The 22,646-nt window shown below is 37.8% G+C and overlaps 2 protein-coding genes across 3 annotated transcripts; both read left to right on the forward strand.

Annotated features, from left to right (window-relative positions):
- The first annotated feature begins 9,489 nt into the window (after positions 1-9,489).
- LOC116216010 (alpha-glucosidase) lies at positions 9,490-15,761 on the forward strand. The gene is made up of 5 exons (XM_031551891.1): positions 9,490-9,808; positions 12,647-13,350; positions 13,458-13,688; positions 13,911-14,557; positions 14,658-15,761. The coding sequence occupies exons 1-5, from the start codon at positions 9,531-9,533 to the stop codon at positions 15,564-15,566; spliced, it is 2,769 nt and encodes a 922-aa protein (XP_031407751.1). The 5' UTR covers positions 9,490-9,530; the 3' UTR covers positions 15,567-15,761.
- Positions 15,762-17,212: 1,451 nt separating this feature from the next.
- LOC116216011 (RRP15-like protein) lies at positions 17,213-21,144 on the forward strand. Of its 2 annotated transcripts, none has more exons than XM_031551893.1 (9): positions 17,213-17,441; positions 18,568-19,028; positions 19,103-19,204; positions 19,293-19,374; positions 19,527-19,546; positions 19,629-19,689; positions 20,439-20,518; positions 20,681-20,788; positions 20,905-21,144. In XM_031551893.1, exons 2-9 carry the CDS (start codon positions 18,600-18,602, stop codon positions 20,965-20,967), a joined length of 945 nt encoding a protein of 314 aa, XP_031407753.1. In that variant the 5' UTR covers positions 17,213-17,441; positions 18,568-18,599; the 3' UTR covers positions 20,968-21,144. The 2 variants fall into 2 exon arrangements, with proteins under 2 accessions (XP_031407753.1, XP_031407752.1); XM_031551892.1 differs by having other exon boundaries at positions 17,284-17,441; positions 18,571-19,028.
- Positions 21,145-22,646: the final 1,502 nt, after the last annotated feature.

The raw sequence follows: 22,646 nt of genomic DNA on the forward strand, positions 1-22,646 counted from the left end.
TGTTAATATATTAAAAATTGTTAACATATATAATAAATTCTTATATAATATGTACGCTCTAATTACATGTGATATTTATAATTATTTATATATTGTTTATAATTATTATGCCCTCAGCCTGCGGGTTATATATATATATATATATATATCTTCAGAATTAGATACCATCGAGTTAAATAACAGATGGTACTTTAGATTTTGCGACCTGACATATGATTTAATACTTATGACCTATGCCTACCTTAGGGTGTTAGTCATCTTGGCCCAAGGAACCCATCTGATCAATGTTAAATTACTGCAAAATTTCGCTGGGGACATGCTCAGCTTCATGAAAAATTAACATCATATTAGATCAATTTTATTTCTATTGAGATCAAATAAAAATAACATCTAAATTAACCACAAGGTATGCAAATTGCACTCTATTTGGGAGCATTATTTGCAGTACACAGGGATTCCTATTCTAGAAGCAGCTCGTGACCACACAAACTGGACGCTCGAGGGAGGATTAATTCTAGCTATTGGGGGTTCTTCGACTCCGCCATGGGGACCTCGACGACAGCCACCCGCCCCAACTGGGATCGTCGGCGACCTCTATTGTCTCCGGCGACCCAAATTGGGGGTCGATTGCTCATTGTTTTATATGGCTACCTACCATTTATATTTCCCATTTAAAAAAAAGAAAAAAAAAAGAAATATCTTTCCCCTTAATACACGTTCATCTTTCCCTCTTCTTTCTTCCTACTGTTGCTTCCCCCTAGACGCTCTTCACCTTCCCTCTTCATCCTTTCCAAATTTCCAAAACGCGTAGAATCCATGGAAGTGAAGAGAGTTTTACGATGAGGTCCCGAATTCAATTATCCCTCTGCAACTCCGCTTCTACCTCCTCCAATGGCGTTCATTTTCTCGGTCGATTTGTTTTTCTCTGAATGAAATTGCAACACCAGGGCTGCCCTCGATTCTTTCCCTATTATTATCGTCGTACCTTTACTTGCCTACTGTCTCTTAATACTGTGTGCAGATTTGTCCCCTTTTTGTCCATATTAAATGGATAGATTATGCACCACTCGCTTATGGTAGTTACCTACTGGGCAATTTTTAAATGATAGATTTTGTTTACCTCGGTTTCTCGGAATGAGATTTAGGCAGAATATAAACAGCACCCGTTACCATGCGAATGTTAAGGATCCTGACTTCAACATAGACTTCTACAGGCAATTCAATGTTGTTTTGAATGGTCTTGACAACTTGGATGCAAAGTGACATGTCAATCGCTTGTGAAGCTTGGCTGCTGATGTTCCTCTGGTTGAGAGTGGTACTACTGGGTTCCTTGGATAGTTATGTTATTTTCTATTTTGGGATAAATTCAGTATTTTATTCTCCAATTTATTTGGCCTTTTAAGATGATAGTTATGGGAAATCTCTATAGTCATATAAAGTAATAGTTTTCTCATTTTTTCCTATTTAGCTGAGGTTTCCAACAAAGTGGGATACGATGAAACTGTCTTGAACCATGTTTAAGGTTTAAGGATTTTGTCCTCTCAATTCTGTTAAATGAACAGGTACCTAACATATCAAGGCAAAACTCATAACATTCCGTATTTCCTTCGGATGTACAGACATCTCCCTTCTCCCTATGCAGCACATATTGGCACTTCTTTTTCATGACGTGGATTTGTATTAAGTTACAATTATGTAAATCTTAGTTTTCCTTCGTAATTTTTCTTTTTAAAATTTATGTGATGTTAGATTAAAGTAAATTGAATACTATTGTGCCAGCAGCATCATATTGAACTTATAATAAAAATTTATAAATTAGCTCGGTAACCGATTCCCGCGCAACGCGTAGGCATCTACCTTGTGAGGATGGATCCTCCCTAGTCCCAATTGGTAAAAAATGATTGTTTGAGTTGTTGCTTTCACAGTCCAGCACATAATCCCTCCTCTCTAATTGCGGCCATTCAATTCATGTACGACCACGTTGACGATTGCTCGTAATTAATAATTACTGAGGGGTCGCCTACAATTTCGGGTTCGGGACCATGCACGTACCATATATATTATTAGGGGCCAGAAAATCGGCCCGACCAGTTCGGTTCAACTTACCATCTCAGGCCCACCTTGATACCCTAAATCGATAACTAAATCTTATTAAGGATATTTCTCTACCTTTATCTCTTGTATATCTATCGATATTCTTGACATGTCTCCAGAATATTTTACCAATATCTTGGTGAGATATTATTTCCTATCTCTAATCTTATTTATGACAAATATATCTACTTGTTATCTGTCATTAAATATTTTATACAAATTACGATATATCGCTACAAATATATCGAAATTCCTATAAATATAGATACACCTAAATCCTAAGTTCAATCTTCTCTTTCCTGTACTCACTCTTATTTACGCATCAAAGAGAGAAATCAGGATTCCCTCACATACTTTCCCTTTTTGCAGGTCGCTCAAGATTCGTGGCCTGCACATGATCAGGGACGGATTTTTCAGAATCCCAGCACTGGCGCTGTCTGTGGAAAATGGCATGAAAAGTCATCACATCGGCTGTTTTCCACCTTTAAGGAAAAAAAAAATGGTTCTGACTAGAAGTGTGGCAAACTCCTAGGCCGGGAACTACAGGTCTCAAGGTGTCTCCAAACCCTTCGCGACAGTTTGTAACAAACAACCTGGTGCAGTCAACTAGTCAAGATCCGCTACCATAACACGATCAAAATGTGTTTCGATTGGATCAGATAGCACCGGATGAGTAGTGGTGGAGGCGATCATCTGCAGTCACACAACCTCTCAAGGTACTTGGGCTGGCTCTAGGAACCGAGCGAGTATGGATCGAAGGTTGAACCAAGTAGAAGAAGATGTTATCTCCTCCAAGCGTTTGCCTAAACCCCCCGCAAAAGGAACTCTTAGAAGTTGCCTAGCGACATGCTCTCACTAATTACAATCCCTCCTAGACCGGTTGTGGCTCTCTCTTCGGAAGAAGTCCAATGCCTCGTTAAGGAAAAGGTTGCAAAAGCCATTCCAGCTACTAAGCAAAAGCAGCTGGACCTCTCATCTCCTAACGAGAACCTGGATATCCTCAACACCAAGGTATCTCATAAATTTAATTTTCTTCAAATAACTCATTTTGAGGGAAAAACATATCTAGTCAACCATGAGTGTTGCCACATCAAATCGCTTATTGGAAGAGACACTTTCGAGAACCTCCAATGCTTGTTGTTTCTTGGGACCTTCACTGGGATTGCCTCTAACTGGTTTCACTCACTGGCTCCTAGCTCCATCACCAACTTCAAGCAATTTCAAGAGTTATTCATCTAGAGATTCGCGACAACTCGGCGAGTGAAACGCGATCTCAATGAGCTATTCGTCATGGAGCAGAAAGAGGGAAAGACGCTTCGAGCATGGTATGAGTGTTTTTTCAAGGTCATCACCGAGATAGAGAGCTTGACCCCTCGCAAACCGATATTTGCCTTCCAAAGAGGCTTGAGGAAATGAGGCTCAAGAAGAGTCTCATCGTTACACCTATGCAGGACTTTGTTGATCTTATAGCTTGTGCCCAGAAGTTCATAACCTAGAAGAATCTCTCTCGAGTCAGAATGAACGTGTAAGGGAGAAGCTAAACAAGCATCCCGGAAGCGACTGAAAGGTGGAGCGACGCCCACCTGCACAGTTCGAGAAGTTGACACCCCTCAATTCATATAGGTCTACTGTGCTCTTTGAAATTGAGCGCCAAGGTCTAGCAACTCCACTAGAGGTTTCCAAGAAAGGAGACCCGAGTCGCGAGTCTGACTAGTATTGTCACTATCATAAAGCTTGGGTACATGACACTGAGAGCTGCTAGGCTTTGAAGAATGACATGTAGAAGCTGATTCAAGTAGGACACTTATCTATTTAGCGACGGGGTCGAGAAAAACACTCGCGAAGCCCTCCTCGTTCCAGCAATTCTGATCAGAGAGCATCGCGAGAATGCACTTTATGAGGAGTGATTCATTAGAATTTCCCTTTATGTTTCATCATATCTTTAGGCATAGGACATTCCTTCTTGTGGTACGTTCTTTCATTTCAAGGATTTGCTTATTTTTAATAATGGATTTTGAGTGTTTAAATATCAGTTTTAGTTTATACGCTCCAGCTTTGACAAGATGCTCGCTCCACATGACTACTACTGCCATTGCCCAACTCCTTGAAGACCTAGGCCTATGGTTTCTACACCAGTGGATTAAGGGGCCTATGCTTTCTACACTGAAGGATCTCGATAGGCTTTCCCTTTCTATAGCAAAATGGCCCTTTCTTTCTATTGCGATGGGTTTCCTCACCTCCCATTGGGGACCATGTTTCTCGCTTTCTACGCCGAGGATACGATGGTCTTCACTTTCTACAACGAATGGCCCCTTACTTTCTACAGCATGGGAATTCCTCACATCTACAATGGAGACCACAACCATCGTTTTCTACAATAGTGGATCTTGGCATTTGATTTCTATAGGGAAGGGTCCATCTCTTTGTACAATGATATATCTCCTCACCTCTATGTCAAGGACCATGACCTTCGTTTTCTACAGCGGTGAAGTATTGGCATTTGCTTTCTATAGCAATGATACCCTCGCTTTCTACAGTGACGAGATTACTCATACCAAAGGACGCGACTGACTTGGCACCGCTCTAGCTATAACCCAAAAATGTCATTGCCTATAATGCGACAACAACTACTATGCTGATCTACTCCCGCGACCTCTCGAGCTCTAGCTCACGGGAGTAAGGGCCATGTTAGGGATCAGAATATCGGCACTACCCGTTCGGTTCCACTTACCATCTCGGGTCCACCTTGACACATTAAATCGATAACTAATTCTTATTAAGGATATTTCTCTACCTTTATCTCTTGTACATCTATCTATGTCCTTGACATGTCTCTAGAATATTCTATCATTATCTTCATGAGATATTATTTCCTCCCTCTAACCTTATATATGGCAAGTGCATCTACTTGTTATCTATTATTAAATATTCTACACAGATTACGATATCCCCATACACATATTTCGAGACTCCTATAAATACCTTTCCAGATACACCTAAACCCTAAGTTCAATCTTCTTCTTTCTTGTGCATACCCTCATTTAAGTATCGGAGAGGAAAATCGAGATTCCCTTCCATTCTTTCCCTTTTTGCAGGTTGTTCAAGACTCATGGTCTAGAAGTGATTAAGGATGGATTTTTCCAGACCCCAACATATATCAATAACTTTCTCTTTTGGATATATTGTCGTCCCTCAATTTCCAACATGAGGAAACTTCAAATGATACATCGCTACTTTAGTTTACACCTTTCATAATATACTAGGGTATATACTTGCGCAATGCGGTGGGTTGAAAAAAAATATCTTCAATTTTTTAGTTTAACATAGTAATTTGTACAATATCAAATATAGAGTATAACTGAAACTAATGATAAAACTACTTATTTGTAAAAGTAATGAATTGTCGACTAACAATAAATAATTTAGATTTTTCGAAAGATTGTACTAATTAATTTTCATATAATATAAAAGGCAATATTTCTCCCAGCTAATCTTAATTCGAATTTTTAATATTTCTAATAAGAAAATCATGATCGCAATATAATAAGTCTTAAGTTGCTTGCTAATTTTAAGCGGATGAACTTTACTAGTAGTGAGCTTTGAAATTCATTAGAAGTATCTTATGATCACATTGCAATGAAGAATATCCAAGCGAGAATTAGTCTCAATCAATAGGTCGTCGTAACTTTGTATGCCACCGAATAATAAGAATATCTATAATGTCAAACTAAGAAGAAACAATTTAACTTGGTGATAAGTTGAAAAAGCCTTTCAACCAACGTGCGTTAGTTTTAAGTAATGCGATGCTTGTTCTGATTAATTAAGATCTCGAATGCAAGTCTTGTCATTTGAAAAGAATCACAATTGGGAGAGCTTTATTCTTTGATGGGCTGACCCCACCCAACAATTAGACTCATTGAATATTTGGATATGTGGTTATTCATTCCGTATACTTAAAATAAATATAAATATATAAATATAAACTCAAAAATAAAAAATAAAAAAGGAGAAGAGGAAGGGTGGGTGAGAGTGGGAAAAAACCACCATACTTCCTTCCTCCCTCATATGGACCTTCAATCATTTCTTTATATAATATAATGGTAACAATCCTATTAACCTTTTTGTTATTTCTAGAGTTAAATGCACTTTGCCCCTAGCCTATAAGCTAAGTTTGGATTTCCCTTTCAACCTTTAAATTTTTGTAGAGTACCCCCTAACCTTATCGAGAAATAAGTAAGGTGCTCCCTCAACAAAATTTCGACCAAAATTCTGGCCAAAAGATGGCACATGCCGGTCACACGTGATATTTGAAAGGGCAAGATCGTGTCGCCGTTGACTAGTAGCTGAAAAACAAAAAAGAACAGAACAAGGTGAAGAGGTATAAAACTTTTGTAGACTTAAAGGTCAAGTGAGTAAGCATTCATCTAAGACTGAATTGACACTCGCGGTGCTTACACCTCAACCCCCCCCCTAATCTTAGATAGGTCGTCTGAGGGTTCGCCGCCCTTCATTGAATACCAACAAGCACTTATGGGCCTTTTGATAGATGGATATTGCTACTGGAAAACCGAAGGAGCACACAAAGCAACCCAAAACAAACAGCACTTCAATGAAATTGCAATCACCTCCTCCGTGATTTCAACTGATAGAGCAAGAATTCGAAAAAACGATTGAGCTCGAATCAACTTTGTTCGACGCACTCTGGAACCTCAAATCAACAGCAGCAATTGTCACTAAGACCATGGAAAAGCGAGAAACGAGCTAAAATAATCCAGCATCGCGAAACCTGGAATCTTTGATTGAGCAATCGGAGCATCAGGCGAGAAGAAGAGTAAAGTGAGAGCAGAGATCAGAGAACTTCACTCACCTGATACTATTTACCAGCTTGCACCTTGTTCTGTTCTTTTCGGTTTTTCAGGTAATAATCAATGGAGAGACGATATTGCCCTTTTTAGTCTAACACGTGACTAGTATGTGCCATCTATTGATCGGAATTTGGTTGAGGAGGGCGTCTTGCTTATTTGCCGGTATGGTCGGGGAGTACTCCGCAAAAATTTAAAGGTTGGGGGCAAACCCAAACTCGGCTCATGGACTTCTCTAACAATTCTCTACTCATAAGTCTTGATGACAGAAGTGAAAACTGAGGTAGATACAAGCTCATATTTCGACTTCTGAAAGTCCTCGCAGTTGTCAGATCATTCCAACCCGACCACTATAGTACTTTGAATCCTTTCTTGCCCTGTGCTTCCGCTGCGGACTCTGATACCTATTCAATCACTTTGTTGGGTCTGGCGGGACACATATTCGATACTTCGGAAAAGTTCTTCTACCCCCATCACACCCCCTACTCTAAAATACTCTGTAAGTCCAACGCCATTGCCTCTGCCTTTTCGGGTTCCATGGATACACCGTCTTTTGCTGTATAGGCACTTAAAACAAAACCAAACTTGTCGGATTCGAGCAGGTTCATGATATATATATCTTTTCCTTTGCCATCTCTTCAATCTGCGGATGCATTTGCTCTAATATCATTCGTAATGCTCAGTTTCGGGCCTCAAAGAACCCCGAATCTAGAGAGTTATAATAAAAAAAACTCAAATATCTCTACATTTCCATAAATATGTAAAATATTATAATACTACACAATTTTGTACAAATATTTCATAAATTCACTTTCAGGCCCAACGATAAAATACACTAAAGATGCCCATACGCTGCGTACCATGTTATCCAATTCTAGCAACCACTCCAGAAATCCCTTTTCTAAAAAATAATAGAGATAAAAGGATTGAGCTCTCAACAACCCAGTAAGTAATTCACATCTATAAACTAGTCGAGTCTATGCGTAGTTTCGATATATTAAATACAGTAAACATAACATTTGGATCTTAGATCCTCCTTGACCTTGACCCCTTTTCAGCTCCCTCGTCACAGTGGCAGCTCAAAACCTAATAGCCTTTGTGTGCTCGAAGCAGTGTTTGGTATTTTTTTTCAAAATCATGGTTTGGTTAATTTCTGCAGTTGAAAACGTGATTTTCTCTAGCATGTTGATAGATGCTTATAAAAACTGTTTCTGCTTATTCTCTGCTGTAAACATTAGTTTTTATTTCAACAGTTTTATATTGTTATTTCCCAAACGCTTTTGTTTATTCTAAAATTAGCACTTATTTTTCAGCAATTATATTTTAGCACTTTCGTTTCAACAATAGCACTTCCAAACCAACCCTCAGTATAGCCCTTTCCTTCCATCGAGTTAATACTGACTATATTCTGCGATACATATCACATATCATACTCGCGACAAAATCAATTGATATCATTATAGCAAAAATATTTACATGCCTGACTCGAACACTGATATTGTCATAATAATGGAGTATAAACATTATAAAGGTATGTCCAAAGTACTAATTTAGGGTAGATTACTCAACAAAGCAACTTGTCTAAATATTCGATACTTATAAATATCAAAGATCTCAAATCAGCAAGCAAGGATCAAAATCATATTGCCCATGATTTTTTTCCTCGTACTCTGTTTTGTTGCCAAGAGAACGAAGAAACCAAATATATTAAAGAAAGGACAAAAGCAAAACAATGGGATTAATCTTGGTGTAAAGAGGAAAGTATATGAATGAACAATAATTCTCTTAATCTAACCATATCTGAAACCGATCAATTGATGGGTGGCGGAAAAGCTTGGCAATTAGCAACAGAGATTTCTGGAGAAAACAAAATCAAAAGAGCAGTTAAATTCCTAATAAACACAATACTACTGTCTCCAAATTGCTTCAAATACATTTATTATTATTGCCCAAAACAAAAGAAACTGTAATAATACTATGATCTCCCTACATTATTAAAGAATAGTCGAAAGCCCCTATAATTGATCACACCCCACTTTCAAATATTTTCGTGATTTCATAAAGATGCCGCAACGTGTTACATGATTTGAGAAAGATTCACCCCTTTTAGGATATCACACACTCAGTCCAAATCCAGCGTCATCCCTGATGTAACGCCCGCAACGAAAGGAAAAAAGAAACGAGAAATTAATGAAGATTGTAACGGATAGGGACAAAACATATATAATTGGAGATACATCCGAAGGCTTGAGGCCCATTTCTTGCTTGAAAGGCACAACCTTGTTTTCTTTCGTAGAAGATATCGACTTGTTTGATCCATATTTTGCCCCGAGTTAACCCGCACAAAACACGCCCGGATATTTAATTATTTGTTTTATTTAAACAGTGGGTAGGGTACAGAAGATTCGACAATTAAGGATTACATAAACTGCAGATTTATCATTAAAAGCAAATCAATTATTTACATTATTTGTTTTATTATCTGTTTAATTTAAACATTACGCTTGCACCCCACCGAGGGGCAATATATATATCTATAAAGATGATATCCATATTTCAACATCAAGGAAGACGATGCAACTTGTTATCCTATTTCTCCTCCTCTTATCTGCTTCCTCTTTAAGCTCAAGCAGCAATGTCTTTGGTTCGACAAATGGATATGGAAGAGGCCGAGAAGGAGGAGAAGAAAAAGAACAAGAAGAAGTTGTTGGGTATGGTTATACCATCGAATCTGTGGCTATCGAGCCAACCTCGTGTACGGGACGGCCCTCGTCGTTGAAGGCCAATCTTCGCCTCATCAAGAGTACTTCCGTCTTTGGACCTGACATTGAGAACCTTCAACTTATTTCCAGGTAGGTAGTAATAACGACACTTTCTTGCTGCTTGATTTGTTGTTTGTTGATTGCCCGCGACCGTCAGGATCCCATTTCTTGTTCTTCTTTTTCATTTCTTGCTCGAAATCCCATTCCTGCAGTTAAATCAAGTGTTCTCTAGCTTACAGTAGTCACTCATGCTGATATGAGATGTAATTTTAGCTATTTTTCCAAAGGGATATATAGAGGTGTAAGTGGAAAACCTAAAATCCAAAAACCGAAAAAACCGATCCTAAATACAACTCAATCGGGTGCTTTTCAAAGTTGAAAAAACTTATTCGCTACAAGTAATTTCCCATTGTTGATGTTTGTTTGAGGGGAATCGAAAACCGACTCCATTATGTAGGCGAATCGACTCCCCCACAAAGGGGAATCGTTCATTCTTTAGGCCTCAGGGAATGAGAAAAGTGAATCAAAATTAATTTTATTTGTCTTTTAAAAAAATGTTGTTAACAAAATTTAATCGAATGATAAAATAAACTCTTGTGATTGGTCAAGAAATGAAAGTTTTTTCCAATCAGCAAATGTAGTCAACCATTATATGACACTTTATTTAATTTGTTTATATATTTTGAATTATTATGAAACAATATTACAGTGCTTTCTATAAAGTTCTGCCGAAATTTTGTTTTAATTTTATTTCTTAATATCATGTTATTGAATAAATTTAATACATTTTAAGAATTCTTTTATTATTTATATATATTATATGAAGAATTATTGAGCCGCATGAATATTTATTAATTTTTCACTTAAATATTACAAATAATTATCATCTATTGAAATTTGATTCCGATTCCATAGGTAATGAGCCAAACAGAAACATATGAAATTGAATCTCAATTTCTTATTATACCAAAAAAAATGAAAATTTGTCAATTCCATCCCATTTCACATCATTCCGTTTCCGTTTCCATATCCCAAAACAAACGGCCCGTCAAAGTTGAAAAAACTTATCGCTACAAGTAAGTCCCCGAACCAATTGACCGAGATGGGGCCAGACCTACCGCACTAACTTATTTTATATATAATATTATTATTTATTAGATATATAAAATATGAGATATATATTAATATTAGTTTCAGTACGACTATTTTGTCTTCATCTCTGCTTTGATATGTGTTTTTTTTTCTTTTTTGGACTTGAATTTCCTAATCTTTTCATGTTTCTGGACTTGAATGTCCTTTAATTTATGTTGATGAACTTACTTATGCATCGATTATTTATAATGAATGGTTTAATTATGAAAAATTATGTTTGTTTTTTCTATTTAAGAATTTATCATTTTAAACTCTTGTACCGAAAAAAAACTCAAAAATACTGTAAACGCTAACAGTTGATTTCTTTCATTGCAAATAGTTTACGGATCGTTTTTTAAGTTAAAAAAAAATCTACCTGAAAAATTTGGTGGTCCAAAATTTCTAACCAAAAAACTGACCCATCTACCCATTTTCCCCTATGGATATATATATATATATATATATATATATATATATATATACGTAAATCGCGCTAAATCGCGCTACGGGCGGTATTACACAAATAACTTTTTCAATTTTATCACATTATAGATTTATTATGTGCCACATATATTTCTAATTGGAAAATATAATCATTTTTATAATATTGTGTAATAAAAAAATTTTAAAAATTAATAAATAAATTGTTGTTAAATTCAAAAGAAAGAAATAGAGAGAAGTCAGAGAGAGAGAGAGATGGAGAGAGAAATAAAACTAGTTGATCCTCGCGAGTTGTGCAGTAACTCTTTGAAAATTTTCGTATCATAAAAATTAACACATGTGAATATTGATAGAACAAAGATATCAAAAATAAGTATTCAATCGAATGCACATAATAAACATATATTGTAAATTAAAAAATAGAAATTATGGCGATAGCAAATAAATACGTGTAATAATCTTATGAAAATGAAATTATCTATATAGTAAAACATAATAAATATGTAATATATATATATATATAGGTAAGTACAACAAAGAGCCGGTGATATATGATGTAAATATTACAAAATAAGAAAAAAGTATCTCGACACAAAAGTTAATATGGACCTATCATCATATTATAAATAGAAATAATACTGGCAAATTATGATCAATCTAAGCATTTGACAATACTACTACCCTAAGACGTAAAAAAGCAAATTTTTTATTTGCGATTTTCCTTTTACTTTCTGAAATGATAAATGTATCACTATATTCAATATAATAACTCATTGATTAATGTATCAATATATTTTTTTTATTCAATATAATTTTTTTGTCTTATTGATGAAATATAATTACCATTAATCATAGATATGTCAAACCTTATTTTTATTGGTCGTAAATTACAAATTTTTAAAATATAAAACACATATTATATAATACAATTAATGAAAAGTAAAAGTTGATCATGTTCTGTGGCGCACAATGCCCGGCTCCAAACTTAGTAGATACATATAAAAAGATAAGATGTCTTGACATCTAATAGTCAAAACCTTCACATTCACTCATGTCGTGTAGCTTTCGATCACCGTTCTAGTTAATTAGTGATGTCCAACAACAGAACTCATCCCTTTTCCGATCCTTTCCCTTACTCGGCAGCCTCCTCTTGCATGTACAATGGCCTAAAAATTAACAATGACTCGCTTTTGTAATCAAATGCTTTCCAGTTTGATTCTCGTCATCGGACTAAGCGTACTCCTTTATTAATAATTATTAGAATTTTTATTTTATTGTACTAGATTATCGACCTCTCTTGTAAACCCAAGTAAAAAAAAAAAACCAGGACAACTGATCTAATACGTTTTGTCGCAGATTCGAAGCGGATGGACGTCTAAGAGTACATATAACAGACAGTGAGAAACAAAGATGGGAAGTGCCAGAAGATATCATTGCTCGGCCAACTCACCGCTCTAACCCAAATAGCTGCCAGCAGTCGTTGCTGGGTCGGGGCGTGATCTCCATAGCCGATAGTGCCTCGGATTTCGTCTTTATTCTCCGGAACACAACCCCCTTCAGTTTCTCCATAGCCCGCCACTCATCAGGAGAAATCCTATTCGACACATCATCCGCAGATTCCGATCCAGCAAAGTACCTTGTCTTCAAGGATCAGTATATCCAACTGTCCTCATTGCTCCCGAAGGATCGATCGTCCCTCTATGGCCTGGGGGAGCACACAAAGAGGTCACTTAAGTTACAATATAATCAGACCCTAACGTTGTGGAATTCCGATATTGCGAGTGCCAACATTGATCTAAACCTCTATGGTTCTCACCCATTTTATATGGACGTGCGGTCTGCTTCCTCTGATGGTAGAATTAAGGCGGGCAATGCTCATGGCGTGCTGCTGTTAAACAGCAATGGCATGGATATAATCTACACCGGGGACAGAATCACGTACAAAGTCATCGGTGGGGTTATCGATTTGTATTTCTTTGAGGGACCGTCACCGGAACTTGTAATGCAGCAGTATACAGAACTTATTGGCCGGCCAACTCCCATGCCATATTGGTCCTTCGGTATGTACGTGGCTTCCCTGCTCTGCTTCTTTCCCCATCTATTAAGAGCTTTTCTATGGCTTGATTGGTTCAATTGATGATCCGGTGTTTTCCGTGATTTGAGACAGGTTTCCACCAATGCCGCTATGGCTACAAGAATGTTGCTGACCTCGAACTTGTGGTCTCTGGATATGCAAAAGCCCATATTCCACTTGAAGTCATGTGGACCGACATCGACTATATGGATGGCTACAAGGACTTCACTCTAGATCCGATCAACTTCCCCAAGGAAAAGATGAAACGCTTCGTTAATGCCCTCCACAGAAATGGCCAGAGATATGTGCTCATTGTGGATCCAGGTAATAACATAGATAGGACCTGCCCAGTTCTTATATATGTGCCAATTCTTCAATGCATTTGGATGGAAAGATTTGGAGGGATCTTAAATTTACCATGGGACCAGAATAGCCGGAGCGTGAAGTTCCTCCTTCTCTCGCATTATTATCGCCCGAAATGCTTGTGGGAGAACTAATACGCCACCTCATTAATAATCGCACAACTCAAATGTCTACTTTGGGCAGGCATTAGCGTGAACAAGACGTACGGGACCTACACTAGAGGGGTGAAGGCGGATGTCTTCATCAAACGGCATGGCGTCCCTTACTTGGGCGTTGTATGGCCTGGGCCCGTGTACTTCCCCGACTTCCTGCACCCAGCGAGCGAGGGCTTCTGGGAAGGCGAAATAAAGAGATTTCATGATATCCTTCCATTCGATGGCCTGTGGATCGACATGAATGAGATATCCAATTTCATCACATCTCCTCCTGATAACCATTCGACGCTAGATAATCCTCCATACAGCATTAACAATTCAGGATCCAACCGACCCATCAACAACAAGACGATTCCCGCAACATGTGTACATTTTGGTAACATCACGGAGTATAATGCTCATAACCTATACGGACTCCTCGAGTCTAGAGCGACAAACTTGGCATTAGCCAAAGTAAGGGGGAAAAGGCCATTTGTCCTCTCAAGATCGACCTTCGTGAGCTCAGGGAAGCACACAGCACACTGGACAGGAGATAATGCCGCCACATGGGACGATTTGGCCTACTCGATTCCGGCCATTTTGAACTTTGGGCTGTTTGGAATTCCAATGGTAGGAGCTGACATATGCGGCTTCTCTAGGAATACAACCGAAGAGCTTTGCAAGAGATGGATTCAGGTAATTTAAGCTATTCAACAACTAGATGTTGTTGTCATGATGTTATTTCAACGTTCGATGTCTTATCCTTACTTCATGTTGAATCCCAATGGTTATGCAGGTAGGGGCCTTTTACCCTTTTGCAAGAGACCACTCGGAGAAGTTTACAATTCGTCAAGAGCTTTACCTTTGGGATTCAGTCGCAGCTTCAGCGAGGAAGGTGCTCGGGCTTCGGTACCGACTACTCCCATACTTCTACACACTAATGTACGAGGCGCATACAACGGGAGTCCCCATTGCACGACCACTGTTTTTCTCTTTCCCTGAAGATGACAGGACCTATGACATAAGATTACAATTTCTGATTGGTAAGGGCGTCCTCATCTCACCCGTGGTGGAGCCTGGAGCAGTTTCAGTCGATGCATACTTCCCTGCAGGAAGCTGGTTCGATCTCTTCAACTACTCAAACTCGGTAAGTGTAAATTCAGGGAAATATGTGACACTGGATGCACCGCGAGATCATCCGAATGTCCATGTTAGAGAAGGAAACATACTGGCCATGCAACGCGAGGCAATGACGACCAGTGAAGCTCGGAAAACACCATTCGAGCTATTAGTAGTCATCGGCAATGATGGAAAGAGCTCAGGGTACGTGTTTGTGGATGACGGGGAGGAAGTCGAGATGGGAAACAGAGGAGATAAATGGAGTCTAGTGAGATTTTACGGGGGAAGAATAGGAGATGATATATTTGTTCGATCGGAGGTAACAAATGGGGAGTACGCATTGGGCCAGAAATTGGTAATAGATAAGGTGACTTTTCTAGGATTGACAAAGAAAACCAGACGGACTAGATACGAATTATATAGCACATTGGGAGAGAAGCTCAACCACACTTCGATTACGGAGGCAAGCTCAACCGACGGTATCGGGGAGCAGTTCATGATCCTTACAATCTCACCGCTATCGCTTCACTTGGGTGAGGAATTCAAGTTGGAATTCAAACTGAAGGAAAACCACTGCTCCGAGTAGCAGAATATGAAAGAAGCCGAAGGACACGACTATATATGCCATCTATCAAGCATTCTAGCTTCCCTCCCCTTCCCTTCCCTTCCTTATGGGAAATATTATAAGTAAATTAGCACCGGTGTACTTTATACAATTCTCCTAAAAATAAAGAAGAAAAAGTTATTAAAAAAAAAAGAGCCAATCCATACCCTATCGCAACCTTAAGCCGCCTTTCACCTCCTATACTTAAACATTTTCACTATATTTAAACATTTTCTCTATATATCTATATATTTTATGAAAAAATATGCATTTCCCTTTTGCTGTAGGATTTTTTTTTCTTTTTTATAACAAGACGTTTCAAGTTCCGCTTGACTAATAACCAAAGTTCACGTGAACATTCTGCAAACTCAAGAGACAGATAAGTCTGGTCACACAGACCATGCTGATAGCCCAATAGGGAAGAGATTATTGCATGGTGATGCCTCATATGACATGGTGAGATCAAATATTTTAATTGGACCATGTTGTCAATATCATCACATAGGTAAATTGTTTAAGACAATAATATTACCAAAAAAAAAACCCCTTAATTATAGGGTATCCAATATATCGTTTTGGGAAATAATATTTTATATATAAAATAAAAAAAAGTTATAAAACCCTAAAATAATTTTTTTAATATTTTAAAACTCTAAAATATAAACCCTAGAATTCTTAAGCCCTGAATCCGCACATCCTTAATAAAAAAATTAATCCTAAAAACTTCAATATCCTAAAATGCTAAATTAACTATGAAACCGTAGCTTTAAAACCCTGAAAATCCTAAAATCCCAAAAATCCCAAAACGCTAAAATCTTAAAATATTATCTCCTAAAATGATGTTTGGATAATCTATAATTAAAGAGTATTTTTTGACAATATTATTGTCTCGTAAATAACTATCCATATGATGTGATTGACACATGTCATATGAGAGTATTCTTCTACATGTTTTTAAAGATGACTTGAACTTGAAATTTCTCCGAACAAGTCACTCTCTTTAATTGCCAATCCAACCATATTTGGTTATCTTTATGTTATTATGATATTAAATTATTCTTATAGGTTATAGAAGTATGGCTTGACTTCCAAGTTAAATTAGCGAGCTAGCTTGGGCACAATAATGGCAAACTTATTACTTTGGCTATGATCAAACTAAAAGTGAAGTTGCGATGGTTTTAACAAAATTGTTTGAGCTATTTCAAATGGTATAAATGTATCCAATTCAAATATATATCGCCCCAAATCAAATTTATTGAATATAAATATTTTATAAATCAGATGAATTATATATGTTCAACTTGGAAGATAGTTATATATATATATATATTTATATTTTAAACGATAAATAAGTCAGCTGTTGATGTACACACGTGCTTTCGCACTATTGTGGTACTTGTATATATGATACGGGTGGTGTGTGAATTTACTGATCTAATCTCAGCTTCATCCATAGCTGATAGCTAACTCTATTTTATAATGGGTTTATCAGGAGAGTGAAAGTTGCACGAATTTACTTCTTTCTCCTTTTTGTAATATACAAATATATATATATATATAGACATATAACCGAACTGAAACCGACTGAACCGAAATCCAAAGTTTCATTAGCCAAGCCCAAAGCGTAGGCCCAGGCCCAGAACGATACTCTCAGAAAAGCCCAATTCGTTTTTGGAGGATTCCTCCTCTTCTCCCTCCTCAAGCAGCCATCAACGGCACAGCGGCCGGCTTCTCTGCTTTCTCTTCTTCCTCACGACGCTGCAGCAGCAGCAGCCACTCCTCTGCGTGCGGCCGAGTTCGACAGCGCGGGCTTACTCCTCTCCTTCCGGCGACGTCGGCAAAGAGAGAAGGACAAAGGTACGCGGGCTCGTCCTGTTTCGCGAAGCTGTCCTTTTCCTTTACAGTTCCATCTGTTCATAGCGAAGGGGTCATTGATTATTCCGTATCTGGGTCCTTCGCCGTGTTCGATAGAAAGCTCAAACGAGCTCCAAGACTTAATTTTTTTTTCTCCCCCCCCAACCTCCTTTAATTTAGCAGGGCTCTCGGATTTAGCTTTATTGATTGAGAAAACTGCCTTTACGTTACATTAATAGCTCGCTGCACTGACCCGCTTAACGCGGCAGAGCTTCCCGACCTCTCGTGCAGTAGAGCTTTAGCCAGCGACTAGGGTGTTTCCCTGTCATCGGTTGCTTTATTGTTTTAGGTGCTTCCCTGCAAATTCGGCTATTTGACAAGGTAGTGATTTTTGGGTTTTGATTAGCTGTTTTCTTTAATTTGGCGAATAATGGAAGGCGGCTGAAGTAACAAATTTTGAGACAAAGCTTAGCTCCTGCAGGTTTTCTGATTGTGTAGATCACCATGTTTTGGTCTAATTGCTCCGTGTACATATATACACTGTCAGTGTGTGTGCGCGTACGCGCATGTATGTGTATGTGTGTGTGTGTCCACAGTCTTGCAGGTTCGCCTGCTCTGGCGTATGTGAATGAAATTTGCTCCCTTGTTGGTCGTAGTTGTTATTGAGATGGGATCGGGATTGTGTTATTAGTTTTTTCCTTGATGGTAATGTGATGCATGAGAAAAGTTTAAATTTTTTTTTTTTTTAGTTGGGAGTGGAGGCAACCTGCTATTTTGTCGTGCTTACTAGATAGAATAGATAGATGAGTAGGCAATTATTGGACATCCCAAATTCCAGTTGAGCCATATGCTCCTGTGGCCTTCACTTTCCTAAATTGATAAGTCCCCTGAAACATCCAAATTGAACACTTCTCAGTTTCAATTTGTTTTGATTGCATTTTATATCATAGCAGCTTGCGTGTATCTTTCAGTTTATGTGGCATGGCTGGTGCATGTACTGAAATAATTCATTACATTGGTGAAAGTGACTTTGAAAGTTTTCCAGTTTTTCCTTGCTTGGAATGATAATTATTTATTTGGAATAGTTTCATTGCTTCTTGGTTTGTTGATGTCAATTTAATCTCTGTAGAAGACGGGGAGACTGCTCGTTGTTGGAATAACATGCCGGCTATTGTGGAGGGCGCCACTATATCAGAAGCTGGCAGAGTCCTGAAGAAAAGGAAAATGGGAAACAAGTCTCGCAAAGCAAAGAAGAAAGTAAAAGTGTTTCAGGGTTCTGGAGAAAAGGTTAAGATTGACAGGAAGACGAAAAAGCTATTCCGGAAGAGGGCAAGAGAATATAATTCAGATGATGATGATGATGCTGGTAAATCTGCCCTGGATAAGAACCGCAATGCTGCCCCCGTCTTTGATGACAGAAGAAATTCAGAAGCGGATGAATTGAATGAGGAACCTCAGGTATCAGACGACGAGGATGAGGATGAAGATAACGAAGTTCTACCTGCCATTACAAAGTTCGCAGAAGGGTGCAGAGCATTTAGGGCGGCATTCAAGAGTATTATAAAGAAAAGTGCTTCAGATGACGTTCTTGTAAGTGCTCGTGCTATTTCCCTAATTCTGGTAGTTGAATAACTGAGCCAGTTAACTATAGCAGTCTGTTGCAGGGTCCGATATTGTCGGGGCAGAAGAAGCTTGTTGCTCAAAAACTCGCTGAAGAGGAATCTGAAAAGAAGCTTAAGGGTGAAGTGAAGAAGGAGAAGCACTTGGTATATGTCCATCCAATTGTTTGAATTGATTGTTTGGTTTGTTTTTGTTTCCTTCTGGTTAATGGTGATTTATTAACAATTTTAACAGGTGGCAGAAAAGGGGCATGTGAAACCTGCTAATTATTTGGATGCACATGAAAAGTTTCTCATTGGTGTTGCTACCAAAGGAGGTATGTGATTCTTTTCTTTTCTTTCCTTTTTTCCCCCCCAGACATGCATAATGATTTAGAAGTAGAAGTCCTCACTTGCTTAGACTTATGCTCCTTTTGCATACTAAATCTGGTTTCTGCAATTTTTGCCTTGTTCCATGCTGCAATTCCAGTGGTCAAGTTATTTAATGCGGTAAGTTTCTCCAAAACGATAATTCATTGTGTTATATTGTTCTGCCTGTTATTTGCAAGAGGAATAATCTTTCTACTTCCAGGTTAACAAGGCCCAAAACGCACAGAAAGGATTGAACCCTTCATCATCGAAAGATGCAAAAGGTTTGACATTTGTTCTTTGATAATTTATGTCCTTATATCTTTGAGCTGTTCTAGGAAGTGCTAATGCACGTATATGTTCTCGAAGGATTGAGTTAGGGAGGTGGAAACCCGTGCTTGCTCTTTATATTCTGTTATGGAAAATGGACCAGAAAGAAGCACATCCTGTTAAAAGTGTAAATGCACGGTGCTAAGCCTGGATTAGAAGTAGTTAGAATGGCGCTATAACTGAGGTTTTTTGGTCAGCTATCATAGGATTCTGCAAATTCAGTATTTTGAAAGCAAAATGCAGATTTGCATGACAGCCTAAATTGTAATGATTGTAATTATATATACATACATATATATATATATATATATTGACTGTCCAAGATATCACACTAATTTTGCTCTAAGCGTGAAGGAATTCCTTTTGGCACTTGCCCGTTTTGATGTCTTATTAAATTGAATCTGAAAAGGAGGACCTACTGATACGTCACATGAGAGAACGTGTCATGATTCCCAAGCTCTTCCTAAGTTACTTTTCAAAATGTTCAGCAGGGTAATCTGATTTTGCTTGTCAGATCGTGTAGAATCAAACATATCTAAGCAAAACCTATTTCTTCTGTTGCTTATTAGGCAGTTTACTGTATTTTAATGTGAAATTATCTTTGCTTTGTTAATGAAGCTATTGTATGACTGATGATATATGAGAGGAGAGCTTTACAATCCTCACCCTGAGCATTTAAAAATCTTTCCTATGTGCTTAACAGCGATAAAGAAGAGGAGGAAAGAAGCATTCTTTACTGCGCTAGGCAAACCATCTGCCTCAATGACTGGAAGTTCAGCGAAGGTCTGCTCTTTCATCTTGTTTCTTTTAATTTCTCCAAACCACTGAATTTTAGTGTAAATGTAAAGATTTATTGTTCTACATCTATGGATATTATGATTCGTTGAGCAATTACTCCTTCCCTGGTGCAAATTTAGATTGATCTCCCGGTTACCTGAATTTCAGGTCAATGCACTGACTGATGGTGTGGGAAGTGAACCTCCTTCGTGGGCTCCACTACGTGATAATTACATGCTTACGAATTCTAAGCTCAAGGACTGGGATAAGATGCAGGTAACACATGTGCCCTTCATTCAAAGGCCCTTCGATTTCCTTCCCGGGTTTTTCTTCCTTCTGATAAAACATGTTTTATTTACTTTGCTCACTGATGGATTTTGATCGCAATATAGGAAACACCCATGGAGGAAGATGTGGGGAAAATTTCGGAAGGTAGTAGTTCAGACGACGATTGAAATCTTTACCTTCTAGGATCCTCGCTGACACTACCTGATGTTATGTATTATGCATTGCCAGAGAATTTGTTACGCCCTTTGGTTTAGCTAATGAAAGTTTTGGTTTTCATTTTGGTTATCTTGTGACACACTGGATCTTTTCTCGGAGATATGTTTATGTCTTATGTTACTGGGCGACTTGCCGGTAGATTTCGAACTACACTCCACAAAGGCTTTGCTGCATGGAGGGACTTGGAAACTATCGAAAGACAGAACCTACCATTTCTGGTCGTTTCATTGAAGGTCATTTATCAATTTTTCGTTCGGCATATATAATCTCAACTCCCTGTAGAAGAATTTGCAATCTAATTTTTCAATAAATTCGTCTATAGGGAGTTGAGATTATATATGCCGAGCGCAAAACCAACAAATGACCTATAGTGAAACGACCAGAAATGGTAGTTTTTTTTCCTTTCGATAGTTTCAAGTCCTTCTATGGGTTATGGAAAGGTATAAAATTGATTTTGGAATATTTCAAAGTGTGAGGGTGTTTGGCCTCATGGTATTCCCGATCAACGGAGACCGAAGTTGGGATTAAGCGCAATCACGGATGTACTCAGAGATATACCCAAAATTTTAAGGCTTATCGAATTTTATCTAGTGTCAAATCAAGAATGTACTCAGAGGTATACCCAAAATTCTAAGGCTTATTGAATTTTATCTAGTGTCAAATACGACAATTGAAACAAAGAAAGTGTGTTTGTTGAAAATAAGTTTATTGACGATTAACTGATTCGGAGTATGAGTTCCAAAACTTGATCTATATTTGATTAAACTAATAATGATTTAGAAGATTTGGAGTATGAGTCTAGTCCGAATATTTGATCATGGTTACGGCCGCAAGAAAAATTCTAAAGGTAAGACAATGAGAGTCCAAACATATGATCTCTAGTGATCAAATTAAGGCGATCTTCAAGATAATGAGGCTAAGAAAGTGGAATGGCGAAGAGATCTCTTGTTAGATATAGAGTTGTGGCTACAACGTAGGTTGTCATTTTTGCATATTGCAATGAGGATATTGACCATGCCTTAAGTTTATTATTAAATGTATTTTGAGAGTCTGGACATACTAACTTGAGACATGAGTTTGAAATTTTTAGACGTGCAAAAGTTTAGCGATTTCATCAACAAAAGGTTGGTCGAGGAATTTAGTCTAGGTACCGTTACTAAAATAGAATTAAAACTATTAATCGCGTCATTGATAATGGGAATCCTAACTTGTTCTAACCAAAAGTTAGTTTCGAGATTTAAGGGGTAATAGCAAGTTATTGAATGACGAATGTGCACTAAGAACAAGGATTTCGTGCTTGAGTTGGAGGTTGAGTTTTAATGGATTGGTATCTGATATTAGTAATGAGTAGTCCACCTATATGAACCTGAAGTGGATCTGCATCGAAGGACAATTTTTTCTCAAGATTTTCTCTCTTGTACATGTTCACTAATATGGGATGAGCACATTTCTATAATGATGTTAAAACAAAAAAAACTCTTACTCAAATTATTTATCGGTTGTGTGTGACTTTCCAATATTGACTTTTAAGAGATGATTTAGGCGATTAACCACCAATCACCTTGTTGGTGCCCTGAGGGTTTATACTAATAGAGGGTTTAAATCTAACGATATCACTGCTTATGTATGA

This window comes from Punica granatum, chromosome 8, assembly GCF_007655135.1.
Source record: "Punica granatum isolate Tunisia-2019 chromosome 8, ASM765513v2, whole genome shotgun sequence".
Classification (NCBI taxonomy): Eukaryota; Viridiplantae; Streptophyta; class Magnoliopsida; order Myrtales; family Lythraceae; genus Punica; species Punica granatum.